The 14,725-nt window shown below is 40.0% G+C and overlaps 1 protein-coding gene across 1 annotated transcript in view; it reads right to left on the minus strand.

Annotated features, from left to right (window-relative positions):
* Positions 1-9,022: 9,022 nt before the first annotated feature.
* The window catches only part of LOC141439284 (phosphatidylinositol-binding clathrin assembly protein LAP-like), a 43,792-nt gene continuing 38,089 nt past the window's right edge, over positions 9,023-14,725 (minus strand). The window contains 7 exon segments of the mRNA XM_074103540.1: positions 9,023-9,223; positions 9,892-10,069; positions 11,100-11,245; positions 12,511-12,533; positions 12,536-12,569; positions 12,572-12,650; positions 12,971-13,138. Coding sequence (XP_073959641.1) covers positions 9,116-9,223; positions 9,892-10,069; positions 11,100-11,245; positions 12,511-12,533; positions 12,536-12,569; positions 12,572-12,650; positions 12,971-13,138 — 736 coding nt within the window. The 3' untranslated portion in view covers positions 9,023-9,115.

Here is a 14,725-nt window from a genome sequence, read left to right on the forward strand (position 1 = left end):
AGTAACATGAATGTACTTAGTTGCAAACATTGTTATGTTTCAGCGATAAAAGGTTATATTTCAAAGAATGTATTGTGTTACTACCTGCTAACAATAACAGGTCATATTTCAACGGATGTATTAATATGTTACTACTTTGCTAACAACGGCTACATTTTAATTTCGCAGAACTGATATAGGTAAGTGTACGATTACTATTTATTATGTCGTTGTTAGCGAAACTGAAATTGATTAAAGAAACATTGTTGTAAAAAAATTAATACTATGGATGCTTTTTTTAAATAAATCAAAATTACATTTTAAAACATGTTGTTTTATTTAAACACTTACTTACTAATTAATACACAACTTGTTGGGCATTTACTGGGGCGGCCTGCTGCTGCAGGTTTTCCGGAATAACCCTGACTGCAGCTAGAGGCGGTGACGCCTTCTCCATGGCCCGCCGCACCCAGGACTGGGTGTAATCTTTACACTTGCGTCGTATGATGTACAATAAAAGCACGGTTAATACGGCACATATCACTATGAGAGCTATTCCCACATAATTAAGTTTAGATTCAACTTGCCCCGAAAAATTCTTCACTTGGGCGATAGCGATCGTGTTATGGGACTCTTTTTCTTCGTCCTTACTTTGCCCCCAGCCCATAATGCCAATTACACTGGTAGCAGAATAACTACTAAATATATAACTTAAAGATTAGTCGAGTTACTTTCTACTCGTTTGTTTAGGTAGTAATACTTTTATAAAAATATTATTCTGTTTTATAAGTAAGGTCATTGCTGCGTCTCATTATTTTCTAGATTTTTAACCTAGTTCAGTAATGATTAGCTGTGTTATTTAACTATGTCACTAAGGTAATTTATTGTGATTTACAATATAAAACTTACTAATACTTTTGAACGAACTACGCGCGATAATTCGCGACCTGGTTTCATTGCAACGTAAGTTTGTGTGTGGTACAAGTAAAACGCTGTTGTTTATCGCTACCGCTTATGAATACTTAACTTAAAATACTTATTTTTACGGATAGTGGCGATAATCGACATTCAATTCACAAGTCTATGAGAACCAATGACTTGTGCGGAAAATGTTTTACCTAACCTAATAATTTAATCTACTCTTAGTAATAGTACATGTCCTTAAAAGTTACGTTTTGTTACCACACGTCCTCTTTTAGTGACATATTGTTGCGTTCTTGCCTTGGTGTCGTAGGCACCGTATCTACGTCGCTTGAGCTGTCTGTTGTTTGCGTCGTGTTGTCCGTACTTGTGACGCTTGTTTTACCATCGTCACTCGTTTTAACACGTACGCCGGTTTTAGCCTATCTATCGAAATTCTGACTTGCTTATTAACTATCTGAACTAAATATAACTTTAGGGCCTCTTTCTAATACTCTAAAAGGTCCATCATAAGGTGGTTGGCGACTTGCGTACTGTATCATTTCTTATAAATACATATTCGCATGAATGCAGATCAGGATGTATAAACAAAGTCTGATTGTTACGAGAATTAGTGGAGACGGGTTTTAACTTATGAATTGCTTCACGAATATTTTTTACAAACTGTGATGGTTCACTGGCTCTGGTTTACTTGGACTATTAAAAAGTCTCCTGGTAAACGTAGCGTCTGTCCGAACGTTGTCTCCGCCGGGCTGACTCCGTTATCGGATCTGCCTGCAGCTCGCAACCCTAACATACTAAGGTAGTTATCTATCCACGAACTATTGTTCTGCATTCTTGCCATCATGTGCCCTTCAAAGATCGATGAAACCTCTCAATTCTACCGTTTGCTTTTGGATTATAGGCAGTAGTTCTAATTTTGTTCACACCTAAATATTTCATAAGTTCCTTGAATAGGCTACTTTCAAATTGTCTGCCTTGGTCTGTTGTCAACCTTAGTGGACAACCGTAACGTACTATCCATCCCTCAAAAATGTTTTTTGCTACGGCCTCTGCCGTTATATCGGTTATCGGAAAAACTTCCGCCATCGAGATCCTCTATCGATAATCGTTACGAGGTATTTGTATCCTTGTGGAGATGTCGCAGTGCGCCAACTATCTACATGGATATGCTCGAATCTTTCTGACCTCCTCGAACCTATTCTAGATACCGTATGCCTATTGACTTTCGATCGCTGACAATTATACAAGCCTTTGCCCATGCACCTACATCCTTCTCTAAGTTAGGCCAGAAAAATTTTTCTTAACTAGTTTCCTGGTAGAACGGATACCGGGGTGCCCTAAATTATGTATACTATCAAAAGCTGGCGTCGAAAACTTTCCGGTAAATACGGTCTCACTTCTTGACATTTCACAATAAATAAATTTATTACACGTTGGTATTTAAACTGATTTTAAAACGATTTTGCTCTGCCGTGCGATCCCTAATGTTTTGCGTCGCACGCAGTATGTAATCGTCGCTAGCTTGCTCGTTGCGCGTTGTTCGTAATCGATTACCGTGGGACAGCATATTGTTCTATTCGAGATAACGTGTCAGCGACCAGTTTCTTGACCGCTAATATGTTTAATATCGGTTGTAAATTCACTGATAAAGAGTAACTGGCGCGTGCGCCTAGGTAACTCTTTGTCATTTTTTCCTAGCTTGTTATATGCGTAACATAATGGCTTATGGTCTGTATAGATTGTCAGCGGTCGACCTTCAAAAATTTTTCGGAAATGGACCACTCCCATATAAATCGACAAAAAGTTCACGTCATACGTACTGTATTGTTGTTGTGTTTTCGTGAACTTTTTGAGTAAAAACCTAACGGCTGCCAGGTGTTACGTTTACACGTTGCTGCAGTACACTACCAGCCGCAATATCGGATGCGTCTGTCATCAAGCCAAAGCTGTATCTCCCCGCGGATGCGATAGAATCGCGGCTTTTTGAAGACTGGCCTTGCACAGTTCAAAACTTCTTTCGGCTTCTTTGGTCCACGCTACTGATGTCTTGTCATGTTTTTTGTATTACCTAGGTACTTATCTAGCTCTGACTGAATACTAGCAGCATTAGGTATATGAGGACGGTAAAATTTAGCATGCCTAAGAACCTGCGCAACTGTTCAACTGTTTGCGGTTTTGGAAATTCTACGATGCCTTAATTTTTTCGTCTAACGGTCTAATGCCTTCCTTAGATACTTCGTGACCTAAAAAACTGAGTCTCGTCTGTCCTAGTATACACTTAGCTAAATTTATTGTTATCCGAATTTCTCAAATCTCTCAAATACCGACCTTAGATGTTCCTTATGCTGCGCTTCTGTGTCGCTAGCGATAAGGATATCGTCTAGGTAACAAAAAAGAAATTCAGACCTTCCAGTACTGTGTTGTTCATGAACCGTTGGAATGATTGAGCACTGTTCCGCATTCCAAAACCCATTTTGGGAATTCAAATAAACCGAAAGGGTAATTATGCGGTTTTTTCTATGTCCTCTTTGGCTACGCTGATGCAATGATACGCCCTATTTATATCCAATTTTGAAAATACATTTTTATTAGCTAAGTTATACGTTGAAATCATGTAGCCTGGTATCGGTACCGATCTGGTTTTGTAACCGCGTTCAGCATGCGATAGTCCCCACAGGGTCGGATATCACCGTTTTTTTGTCACGACATGTAGGGGACTAGCCCATGCGCTTTTGGAGGGTCTACATATTCCCAATTCTTGCATAAGTTGGAATTCTTGTCTTACTTTTTTTAACCTATCTGGCGGCAACGGCCTTGCACGAGCGTAAACCGGTGGACCTGTTGTCTCGATATGATGAACAACATTGTGTTCCGGAATTTCCTTAAATTGATGCGGGTTTGGTGATGGTTGGAAATTCGGACAACAAACTACGGTAAGGATGTTCTCATCGACTGTATAAATAAGGTTATTACTACTCACCATTACAGCTGCTACATCTAAATCTGTCACTTGATCGATTAGCTTACGTTCACTAATGTTCACTAATAGTTTGTGAGCACTTAGAAAGTCTGCACCTAAAATAGGTTGGTTACGTCCGCTAACACAAAGTTCATCGATACGGTCGGCGAAGTTTTAAGTCTACACCATTGTTTTTACACCATAAGTCTGTATTTGCGTACCGTTCGCGGCATAAAGTTATAATCCGAACCTACGGCACGATTTTTTTTAACTGCGGGAATCACCGAAATGTCTGCTCCCGTGTCCACTAAAAAGTTTAAACCACTATTGTAGTCCATTACACGTAATCGGCGGCCGGGTAACATAGTACAAATTTCCGCCGCTTTTGTACTATGTTTACTTTTTCCGATTTTTCCCAAGCACATGGCTGTACGCACTTCACAGCCTTTTCACGGAATCGGAAAATGATAAAAACATAAATAATTCGATTTCCCAGCTTGCCGCGGTCGTCGTGACTTACTGCGCATCCTGGATGCGGACCGAGATCCGCGCGCCTTATCATAACGTCGCTGATAAGATCTCCCTCGTTCACGTTCCATGTCGTTCATTCTCACATTGAGTTTGGCTATTTCTGCCAGTATAAGCGCTGAGGCATCGTGCGTCCTTGGCTCCGATGCGTCTTTTTTGTAGAGTAGTACCGTACGTCGCTACCTCGGACACGTGCCGGGTTCGTGTGGCCTCGGCCACATCATCTGCTATGTTGGCCAGGTCTCCAAGCTTGCTTCCCTGATGCTATTAGAACTGCCCGTACTGTTGTCGGCAACCGGTTCTGCCACAAAATTCTCAATGTGTCTTCGGGGAAATTTCTCTTGGCCAAATTCCTCATCTGCTGGAGTAATTGGAGGTTTTTGGTCACTAAATCCATTTCCCCCAGCAGTTTCTCGATTTGTCTGTTCTTTGAGTCCTCCAGCATATTTAATAGCTTGTTTTTCAGGGTCTCATACTTGTTGTTCGCTGGCGGATTGGTCAACAAATCAGTCAACCTCAATATGATTTCTTTAGGCAGCTTGGACACTACCATGTCGATTTTGCGTCGTCGCCTGCCCGCTGTGGTGTTAGTACGGCCTCCGCGCGTATGAACCAGATCCTTGGTTGATCTGTCCAAAATCTGGAATGCGGCTGACACTGTCAGCGCCATGACTTCCGCCTGCCGGTTGTGCTGCAGGTGCTTGAGGTCTATCTGTGGTTGCTCTTGTTGCGACTGTCTTGAGGTGGCTGTCTCTGAGGTGGCTGTCCTGTGTTGTTTTTACAACTGCGGCTCCACTTTGCGCCATTTCCTTGACTTCCGTTCTTATTTTATATCTTATATAACCGCGTTTAATAATCACTTTATTTATCACGTCTATTTATCACGTCGGGGTCACCAATTGGTTCCTCTTCCACTGGGACTCTCAAGGAAAGCTTTATTTTATATACTGATTTATTGATCACTAGGTATGTCTACGAGTTTACATCGACGTACAGGGGAACTAACTTAAGCTAAAGCTTGCTGCGTGCTCCCACCGCCGCGTCCCCGTTCCAGGAACGTTAGCGCTGCGTCAGCTCATATTGTAGTGCACTCGCACTCGTATATGAGCTGATGTGGCAATGTGCCTATAGAGGTAAGTAAAATTTATTCAAATAATGTGTTTTATTTTCGTTATGTCAGGGTTTGTTTATTTCATGTTTAGTTGTACTTTTACTGTAAAATGAAAAGATAAAGCTATCTTATTGGTTTCTTTGAATAATAGTAAAATTATATAATTGTTCTTATATCGCTCGCTAGTAATATAATCGTTTTCAGATCAAAATGAGTATCATTTTGAAGACCGGTTTTGTGAGTAGGTATTCTAGTATCACTCAATATAAAATTTCAACACAAACCGTTTCATAAGGAAAATTGTTGCTGGACATTTCCGAGATGTAGTGGAATTAAGAAAAAACAGGGACAGTGTTCAATAATTCAAGCTCGCTTCATAACACAAACATCTATTACTAAAATTAGGTAGCTAAAGTCTATACAAATTGTTTTGTTAATGACAGATTCATGAGTATGACAGATGACAGAGCCTAGATTATTTCTTCTTTTGGCCACTATGAGCGCTGCGATAGATTTCATTAGCCCACCTAGTACATCGCACCCTCCTAATTGGTGCATAAACACACATTTCTCGCAACAAATACTCGCACATCTCTGGTAGAAACGCAGGCTTAAGACTCGCGCTGCAAAGCAAACGTACCCTACACTTCAGTTTACTCCTGACCACGGCCACTGTAATATGGCTGATACTTCGAGGTAATTATTGCTAATTTTAACGTGATAAGTTCCGGGTGCGGTAACAGTTATGAGTGGAAATCACGACAGTTTAAATAGTTATTTATGTGGCTGGTGCATAATGAGAGGCATTAAAGTACGAGTGTGGTTTTATGAAACGAGCCGAAGGCGAGTTTCATAATAGGATCACACGAATGTTTTAATGCCTAATTATGTATAGCCGCATACATAACTTTATCTACATGCATATCATAAGTTTTCTATAATATGTTCAGATATGGCCTGTATTTTGACTTTGACTTGACTTTGACTTTGACTTTGAATAATAATTATTATCTATATGCATGTCATAAGTTTTCTACAATATGTACAGTATGCATTGTTAAAAAAAGTATTACCGATACTTTAATGTAAACATTAAGATGCACTGTACTTTAATGTGAACATTAAGATGCACCCGCAGATACCAGGTTTCTTAATAAAGGCCATTTGATAGTCGTTTCTGAACATATAATAGGGAAGTTATGATATGCATGTAGATAAACATAATTATAAAACATAGTGTTGGCTGATGGCTATAGTTTCAAGCGTGTAAATTATTTTAAAGACTTCATGTTAATTTCTAAAGATAGCCAGCTAATACAAAATCTATTCTCATTAGTGTTAACCGTCATTAGGTTACGATGCTCGTCTCTCATATCTATAAAGCAAACTACTGTGGTCCCGCCGGAAGACCAGCGCTGACTCCATCCCAGGAGCCCGCATTTATGCTGAGGCGGGACCTTCACTCACACATATAAAATTATATATTATTTCATATTTTGTATTTCAACTATTTTTGTAACTATTATGTGTGTGTTGAAATCATCGATACTGGGGCTACTACGAAATTCGAGAATCGAAGTTCGTATCATACCGTCTCTCTCGCTCTCGTATTAAATAATATAAGCGTCAGCGGGACGGCAAGATACGAAGTTCGAACTTTGAGAAGTTTGCACTTCGTAGTATATAGCCTGTGGAACGATTGTTTGTTATTCTTCCACGTTTTAGCGGAGCAACATATTCAACGTGATTTTTTGCACAGAGGCATAGTGCAAACTTGTAAGTAACATAACAATTTTTATTCCGAAAGGATAGCTTAATTCTGCGTGTGAAATATCAACAAGAAACGCTACTATTAGAAGCGTGAAAAATGCTAAAAGCATAGTTCTAAATACAGACACCCCCAATAATGTTCATTACGCAGCAGAATACGGCGCTTCGAACGTTTTATAAAACTAACTTTAATAACAAAGGACACTGTTGAATAAATATTTTATTTCCATTTAACAAATGATAACTACAAGTTAAGTTCAGTAAGCAACGAAAGTTTTGTTTATTCGCCTTGTTCAACATAAATGGGTTTCGTACAAATAGTTGAAGCTTGTTGACCTGTAGTTAAAAATACAAAAGGAATTACAGATCTATTGAATAATGTTTTGCCATCGCGTTACTACTACTTTTTACTACTACATCTGTATCTGTATCTGTACTAAAAAAAATGACTGTAAGAAAATTACACTACAGGGTGAAATTTTAAGTGATACAAAATTAGTGTTTATTTTATAGCTCAGTTAATGCTCAACAATGTAACAATATAATTTGTGGGATATAGGATGTTCATACTTTTCATTCAATGTATGAAAACTTAAATTGAAACAATTGTGCTAATACACTATACTTTCGTGCATTAACTGAGCTATAAAATACACTTATTATATAACACTTTTAAAATTCCATACTGTATTAACTATCGACCCGGTGTAAAGATGTCAACTTTATGAACTGCACCCTGAACCAACAATGAAATCGTGATGAGTAAGAAACCTATTTAAGATTTAAGATTCCCGCCAACTGAAACATCCTGTGCTTTAATAATACCCTCATTTGTTCCAAGGAACTGTCAGAAAACTATGAACTGTCAAACAATGTGTCGCTTTAAACACTGTCAATTGTTTGACGCTTGGCCAAAAACTTGATCGCTAATCGCTAATGCGATGATAGCGTATCGAAAATACAAACTGAGACATGGATGCACAGAAAAACCAGAAAAAGAGACCAGCGCTGGGAATCGAACCCAGGTCCTCAGCAATCCGTGCTGCGTGCTATAACCCTACACCACCGCTGGATAGGAATCTAGACACGAATTTTTCCTATGCATACATATCTCAGGTTGCTTATTTCTACTACGCTACTTATGTAGCAGCACTAGCGACATCTATGTTCCGCTCTCATCGAGAGACGTCACACTCACCCAGACAAGAGATGTCGCTACTAAGCAATCAAATTATGATTGGTTTTTTGGAGTCTTTTTGTATTTTTTATTTCAACTCCAAATAGCGTGATAGCGTGTCGCTTATATAGGGCCCACAGATGCTACGAAAAATCCTAACGATCGAACTGCACCGTCCGACCGGTACCGATTATTGCGTGTGAGAAAACCGTATAGTTCTAAACGATTTTTTAAAACTGTACTTTCGAACGGAACAGTATCAAAATTCGAATAGATAAATCGGGGTGAATAAATTAGGGTTATAATTAAACGCACAACCCCTATTGCGTCGTCGGTCGCCATCGATTTGATTGATTTTCGATAAGTGCAGTCAGGCAAAATTCGAACTTCGTATCTTGCCGTCCCGCTGACGTTTGCATTATTTAATACGAGAGTGAGAGAGACGGTACAATACGAACTTCGATTTTAGAATTTCGTAGCAGCCCTTCTGATCGTAGGACTTTTTGTAGCGTCTATATGCCCTATTAACCTTCTGCTAATAACGTCAAAATGTAGTTCCGACTTCAAAGTTCCTTGAAACTAATCAGACGCGAATCAAACCCAAGTGTCACCTGAAAGAGTACAATACAATAACACACACATACAAATCCCAACGTACAAAGCACCGTTACGTCATGTCCCGTAGCGTTAAACACATATGCCACTCGCTATATCTTACTAGGATCTCGGACACTTCCTCCTCGCCCGTCCACCCTTCCCCTTGCAATAAATGCACCTGAAATGTATGTGCTGTGAAAATACTACATCTAGGACCCTCTTTTACCTATAATAATCTAGTGTTCGACCGAATATTCGGTTTCGGTTTCGGCGAAATTCCAGATTTCAAGATAAGATAATGATTCATTATTTTGGCAGAAAATCTGCCAACTAGAACCGAAATCTAAACTGTTCTGAGAGCTTTCGACGTCTTGCTTGCTTGCGACGTCTCCACGAGCCGTGCATTTTTCAATTAGGGTTCAGCACCCTCTTTTACTCTCGACTTAACTAAAACCCTCGCCTCGCGACTCGGTTGGATATGCCTTTGGTGATAGCGCGTTTTATTCACATGTTGTACAATCTCCTGATTTCAGCCCAGAAAACGAAATTGATTTTCGATTAACCAAATTATTTAATTTTTTGACAAACAATCCTCATTTCTAGCTACTTACGCAATCGGTGCCCTAACATAAGTATCCGCTTTTCTATACAACTAGTAAGAAAAAGTAGATGCATTAAATTAGAGAACCGACCGTGCAGTCTAGGAAACTGAATCGCGGACCTTTTCATTATCAATTTCGCTATGATATGTAGCACAAAGGTTCCACCCTGGCACGTGATTCAATTACGTCAATTGGTGATTGGCATCTACCCCATTAAATATTCTCATAGTTCCACCAGTTTTACCTTATACTGGTTCATGGCAGCCTGTTCCTCAGCCAACGCCTGGGCGGCCAGCGAGTCGTCTATAAACAGGCCGGCGCCGTTGGACGCCTTGTCGAGGCGGGACGACGCCGCAGCGTTGCCGAACGAAGAGGACGTCGAGGACAGAGCTCCCATCACACTCGCTACGTTCTTTTGAGCGCTGGAATAAGGTGTAAAGAACTTGTGAGAAAAGTAAAGAAGAAGTGGGGGTTGTCGCATGTTTTATACAGTACCTAGTGAATGATCCTTTCCCATAGCATTTTCTCGGAAACTTTCGTATTTCACGAGTAAGACATCCTACAGCAAGGTAATTGATTGAGAGTAAAAACCTAAGTTGAGATTTTTCTTAGATTTTTATTTACACTACATTTTCTCTAGATAATTTGATCGTAATATGACGCAAGTATTCTATACTTTACTGTATCTTATACTTTGTTTGGATAAGTATTTAACTAAATGTAAACAAAACAACGTCAATTGGTGTGTTTAAATGTTGATATTCCCCCATTAAACTATCTAAACATTTACATTTCTTTTACGTTTGTATTACAATGATAGATAAGTAAAATCAGAGGCGTCTTTACCTATAGTGCAGGGTGTGCGTTGCACACGGGCGCAGCGGTGTTAGTGGCGCCGGCCGCGGCACTTTGTACCTATTACATTTTGGCCGCGCGCTTCCTAGATGGCGCTAAAGTAATAATTGCACACGAGCGCTACATGGGCTAAAGACGCCACTGAGTAAAATGTTTAAAATCTTTGAATTTACCAATTTACCAAATCTGGCAGCTGAAGTTTGTTTACATTTAGTTAAATACATATCCAAACCAAGTATAGTATGATATACTTTGAACTCGTGGTTTGTCATTTATCACTAGTAAATAAAGTACCCTATTCATTTAATTCAAACATGTCACTTATTAATACAAAAATTCATAGACATGTAGGTGCGCCTACGAAAATACCCTCTATTAAAAGCGCTTAAAAATACAAATTAACGGGTTTTGATAATAAGCAACAGCTTTGGTAAGCAAGGCCTTACAAAAAAACTCCTTCAAAGACTCTCAAAGGGAATTCCGGGCCGGCCCTTGTATAGTTGAAACATTTTGAACTGAGCTCGCTCATGTATGCATTGAGTGAACAAGCTCAGTTCAAAGTGTTTCAACTATAATATTTATGGCCATGGTAGTTACCTGGCAGTTTGTGTGGGGGTATTGGCAGCGGATCCCTTTTTGCCCTCAAGCGTCGCGAGGTGCCCTTCTAAAGCGTCCAGTAAACTGCTAGGCGCTTTAGTCAGGTCTGGGATGTCGCCTTTGTCGATACCCACGTTTTCGCAAACCTGGAATAAAAGAAAGCTTAGTAAATATACTGTGATTTCATACATATCGATATGGTCGACATGTTTCGGACCAATCCGTGGCTTTTGTCAAGGTGTGATGGAACCACAGGTATAGAATTTACTGAAACCGGCAACGCTAGAGAGAACGTTCTTATTAGTGTACAGTCGAACAAATTGAATAATGGCCCAGGGTGGAATCTTTTAACAATCAATTTCACTATGATTTCTTCTTCTTCTCTTTTAAAATATGGCTAATTAATAGGACAAATTCGCCAGTGTCAAAGTACTCTCTTTGAGAGAGACGTTGTACGGTGATTGTAGTTCCAGAAACCACGTGGAGACAACTTGCGCAATAAAAAAATTTCAGACACGAGAGCAATATAGAATTTTGTGATCACTGTTCACTGTTAAGGTTACTGCAAAATTATACTTCAACTAGCCAAAGAAACAGAAATAGCAAAATTAGATATTGTCTACATCCGCCATGTTCGAATGCTACAAATCGAATCCTATGATTTCTTAAACAAAATTATGAGATGTCATCATGATATTAGTAGCACAAAGGTTCCACTCTGGGTCATGATTCAATTTGTTCGACTGTACGTCAGAGATAGTCCAAACTGTTTTCTTTCCTATCCTATATATAGTTAGTGCTGCTCATGCTCATACTATTTTTCAATATGCGTCCACCCGCTCCCTGCAAACCGCGTCAGCTAGCGTAAGTGATCAATTACACCCAAGAAATTTAGGCGCACGAGCGAGCAAAGCGAGCGAGGGTGCTTATAGTTCGCGGGTGTAATTGATCATTTACACGCGAGTTGAACACTCTACTTTTCATCACAAATGCGAGAAAAGAAAAACCGTTAAAACCGTTAACCGTTAAATGTATACGCAATTTGTAAAAGAGCAGGAGGAAAATTTATCGCGCCAAACCGTCTTTATTTTTAATGGCTCGCGCTCTTTCTTTGGCACATTCAGCTAGCACTGGCCAGCAGCATTATGCCAGCATGGAGGTTTGGAGGCAAGTATTACGCATTACAATCTCCTTGTTTACCAGTTTGTGAATACAAGGAGATTCATTCGATTTTTAAATTTACTTACATCCCTAAAGATGTAAATCGAACTTACAACACGGATTTCAAGTAAATGCAACCTACTTTCAGAGCTTAAGTGATGAAAAAGTTTGAGCTGGATGTAATTTCCGGGGTCTGAATTCCCTACGAAGGACCGACTAAGGAGGAGAATTGTATAATGTAGAACGTTACCTTAAGAAACTCTCCGACCCTATCATTCGATTGAGGAACTTCTTATAGAGGTCGAGAGCGCGTCGCGACAGTTCTTCTTGTTCATGTCGAAGTATTTCTCCAGCAGGTTGATGATTCCGTCGTTGTAGCACGCGAACAATCTGGAATATATAACAATACTTATTAAAAATAGACGCCAATTTGAGGAGACCCAGTTCTGTTACAACTTTTTATAGGCTTTTCTAGTTGAGCACAATTTTCACAGTTACTTGTTAGTTGTACAAGGGAACACGAAATAAGAGGACGGAACCGTCGTTTTAGCCACATTAGTGCGACTGATCTAATCAACCTCCATCCATCTATTGTTGGGTATGGCCTCTTTGTTATTACGCTACTTCTCCCGTCGGTTATCTCACTCACAGATTTCACGCTACTTTATTCGATCCTGGTACAGCCTTCAAGCAGACCACCTAGCACTAACCTGATGAGATCCCGAAACAGCAGCATAAAGCACATGTTAATGACGCCGTTGGTGAGGTCGTTGGCGGTACAGTCGAACTCTAGGAGCGCGTCCAGCTGTGCTTGCAGCACTGGCAGCGTCTTGAGAAGTTTCTCCGCATTCATCATGCGGAGAGATCCTTCCTCCTTCCTGGAACGAAACGTCACCGAAGGTGGTTTATACAAGAGTATAAGCAAGGTTTAGACGAAGCCAGTAACAGGCCCGAGCTGTTTAGATGAGGCCAACTGGATTCATTTAATTCCTGGACTATTTTTGCGGAGTTTACTGCAATGGCTTGATAAATAGGCTAGCGCTCTATTCCCGCAAGTGATGGCAGCCAGCGCTGGCTTGTCTTGAAAAACTGTTTATATGAGGCCAATGAGGGCTATCGTTTTTTTGTCTCACTAGATGGCGCACTGTTGCGTGAGGTTTTTAAGTATGGCTTTCAACGTCTGTTATTACAGGCGTGAAAACAAAGTTTAGATTAAAATCATATTTAATACACCTTAAAACCGTACCATAAAAATATCGAGCATGCCACAGTGTTAGTCCCCGTTTTGTTCAAAAAGGAGGAGAACAAAGGTTTCCGAAAGACAAAACTGTCTCAAAACACAGACATTCATTGCCCCGCACCGCATATTTGCTATAATTAATTTCAGATATTGCAATATATTCACAAATTTATTCTAATTATAAATAAACCCGCGTAGCTCACCCAAAAACTATGAGATTTGACATTTCAGAGACCTCACGCTACACTAGCGCCTCTAGTGGCGAATTCACACGCGATAGCCCTCATTGATAATCTCTTGCCAACGAAATCTAGAAAAAAATATTTAAAAACCAATGACAGTTTTATGGACTGGAGGAATAAGAAACGCATTAATTCTTTGTAGTGAAAAATAGAGTTTTCACCCCGAACTCAATTTCACTCGAAGTCACCCTCGGATAAATAGACATCCTCGTTAAAGCTCGGGTAGCTAACCACCTCGGGTATATATTGGCTTATTTCCCTCCTATAGTCCCTCGATAAAAAATACACTATATATGCATTTGCTTAGGCAAATATGCATATGCATAAAATCCGATGTCTTCTTAGTAACGATTGAAACGTAAGAATAATCCATTCTATACTAAATAGGTTTCCAATCATCCGATAAAGTTCAAGTAAGCACAACTTAGGTATCTTTTAAATGTTTCGCGCAGACCTAGTCACGCCTCTCATATATTATTTACTCGGATCGATCTCATCCCCGAATGTGGGCCGATGATTCTTTAAATAGAATAAGCCTCCCTAAGATAATGTCCGCGGAAAACTGTTTTTTTTTTATACTAATTTATGGACATGTATGCCGTGGTGGCCTAGTGGTTTGACCTATCGCCTCTCAAGCAGAAGGTCGTGGGATCAAACCCCGGCTCGCACCTCTGAGTTTTTACAAATTCATGTGCGGAATTACATTTGAAATTTACCACGAGCTTTGCGGTGAAGGAAAACATCGTGAGGAAACCTGCACAAACCTGCGAACCAATAGAATGGTGCGTGTGAAGTTCCCAATCCGCATTGGGCCCGCGTGGGAACTATGGCCCAAGCCCTCTCGTTCTGAGTATATAGGCTGGGATGATGGTTGATATGATGAAATTAGGGGGGACTTCCATTTATCACAAGACAACCTTGAATCACGCGTTCACATCTTTTTTGAGTAACTTAGCTGTTGGCTGCGACATCGTCTACGTAGA

The sequence above is a fragment of the Choristoneura fumiferana genome, chromosome 20 (assembly GCF_025370935.1).
Source record: "Choristoneura fumiferana chromosome 20, NRCan_CFum_1, whole genome shotgun sequence".
NCBI classification, from domain to species: domain Eukaryota; kingdom Metazoa; phylum Arthropoda; class Insecta; order Lepidoptera; family Tortricidae; genus Choristoneura; species Choristoneura fumiferana.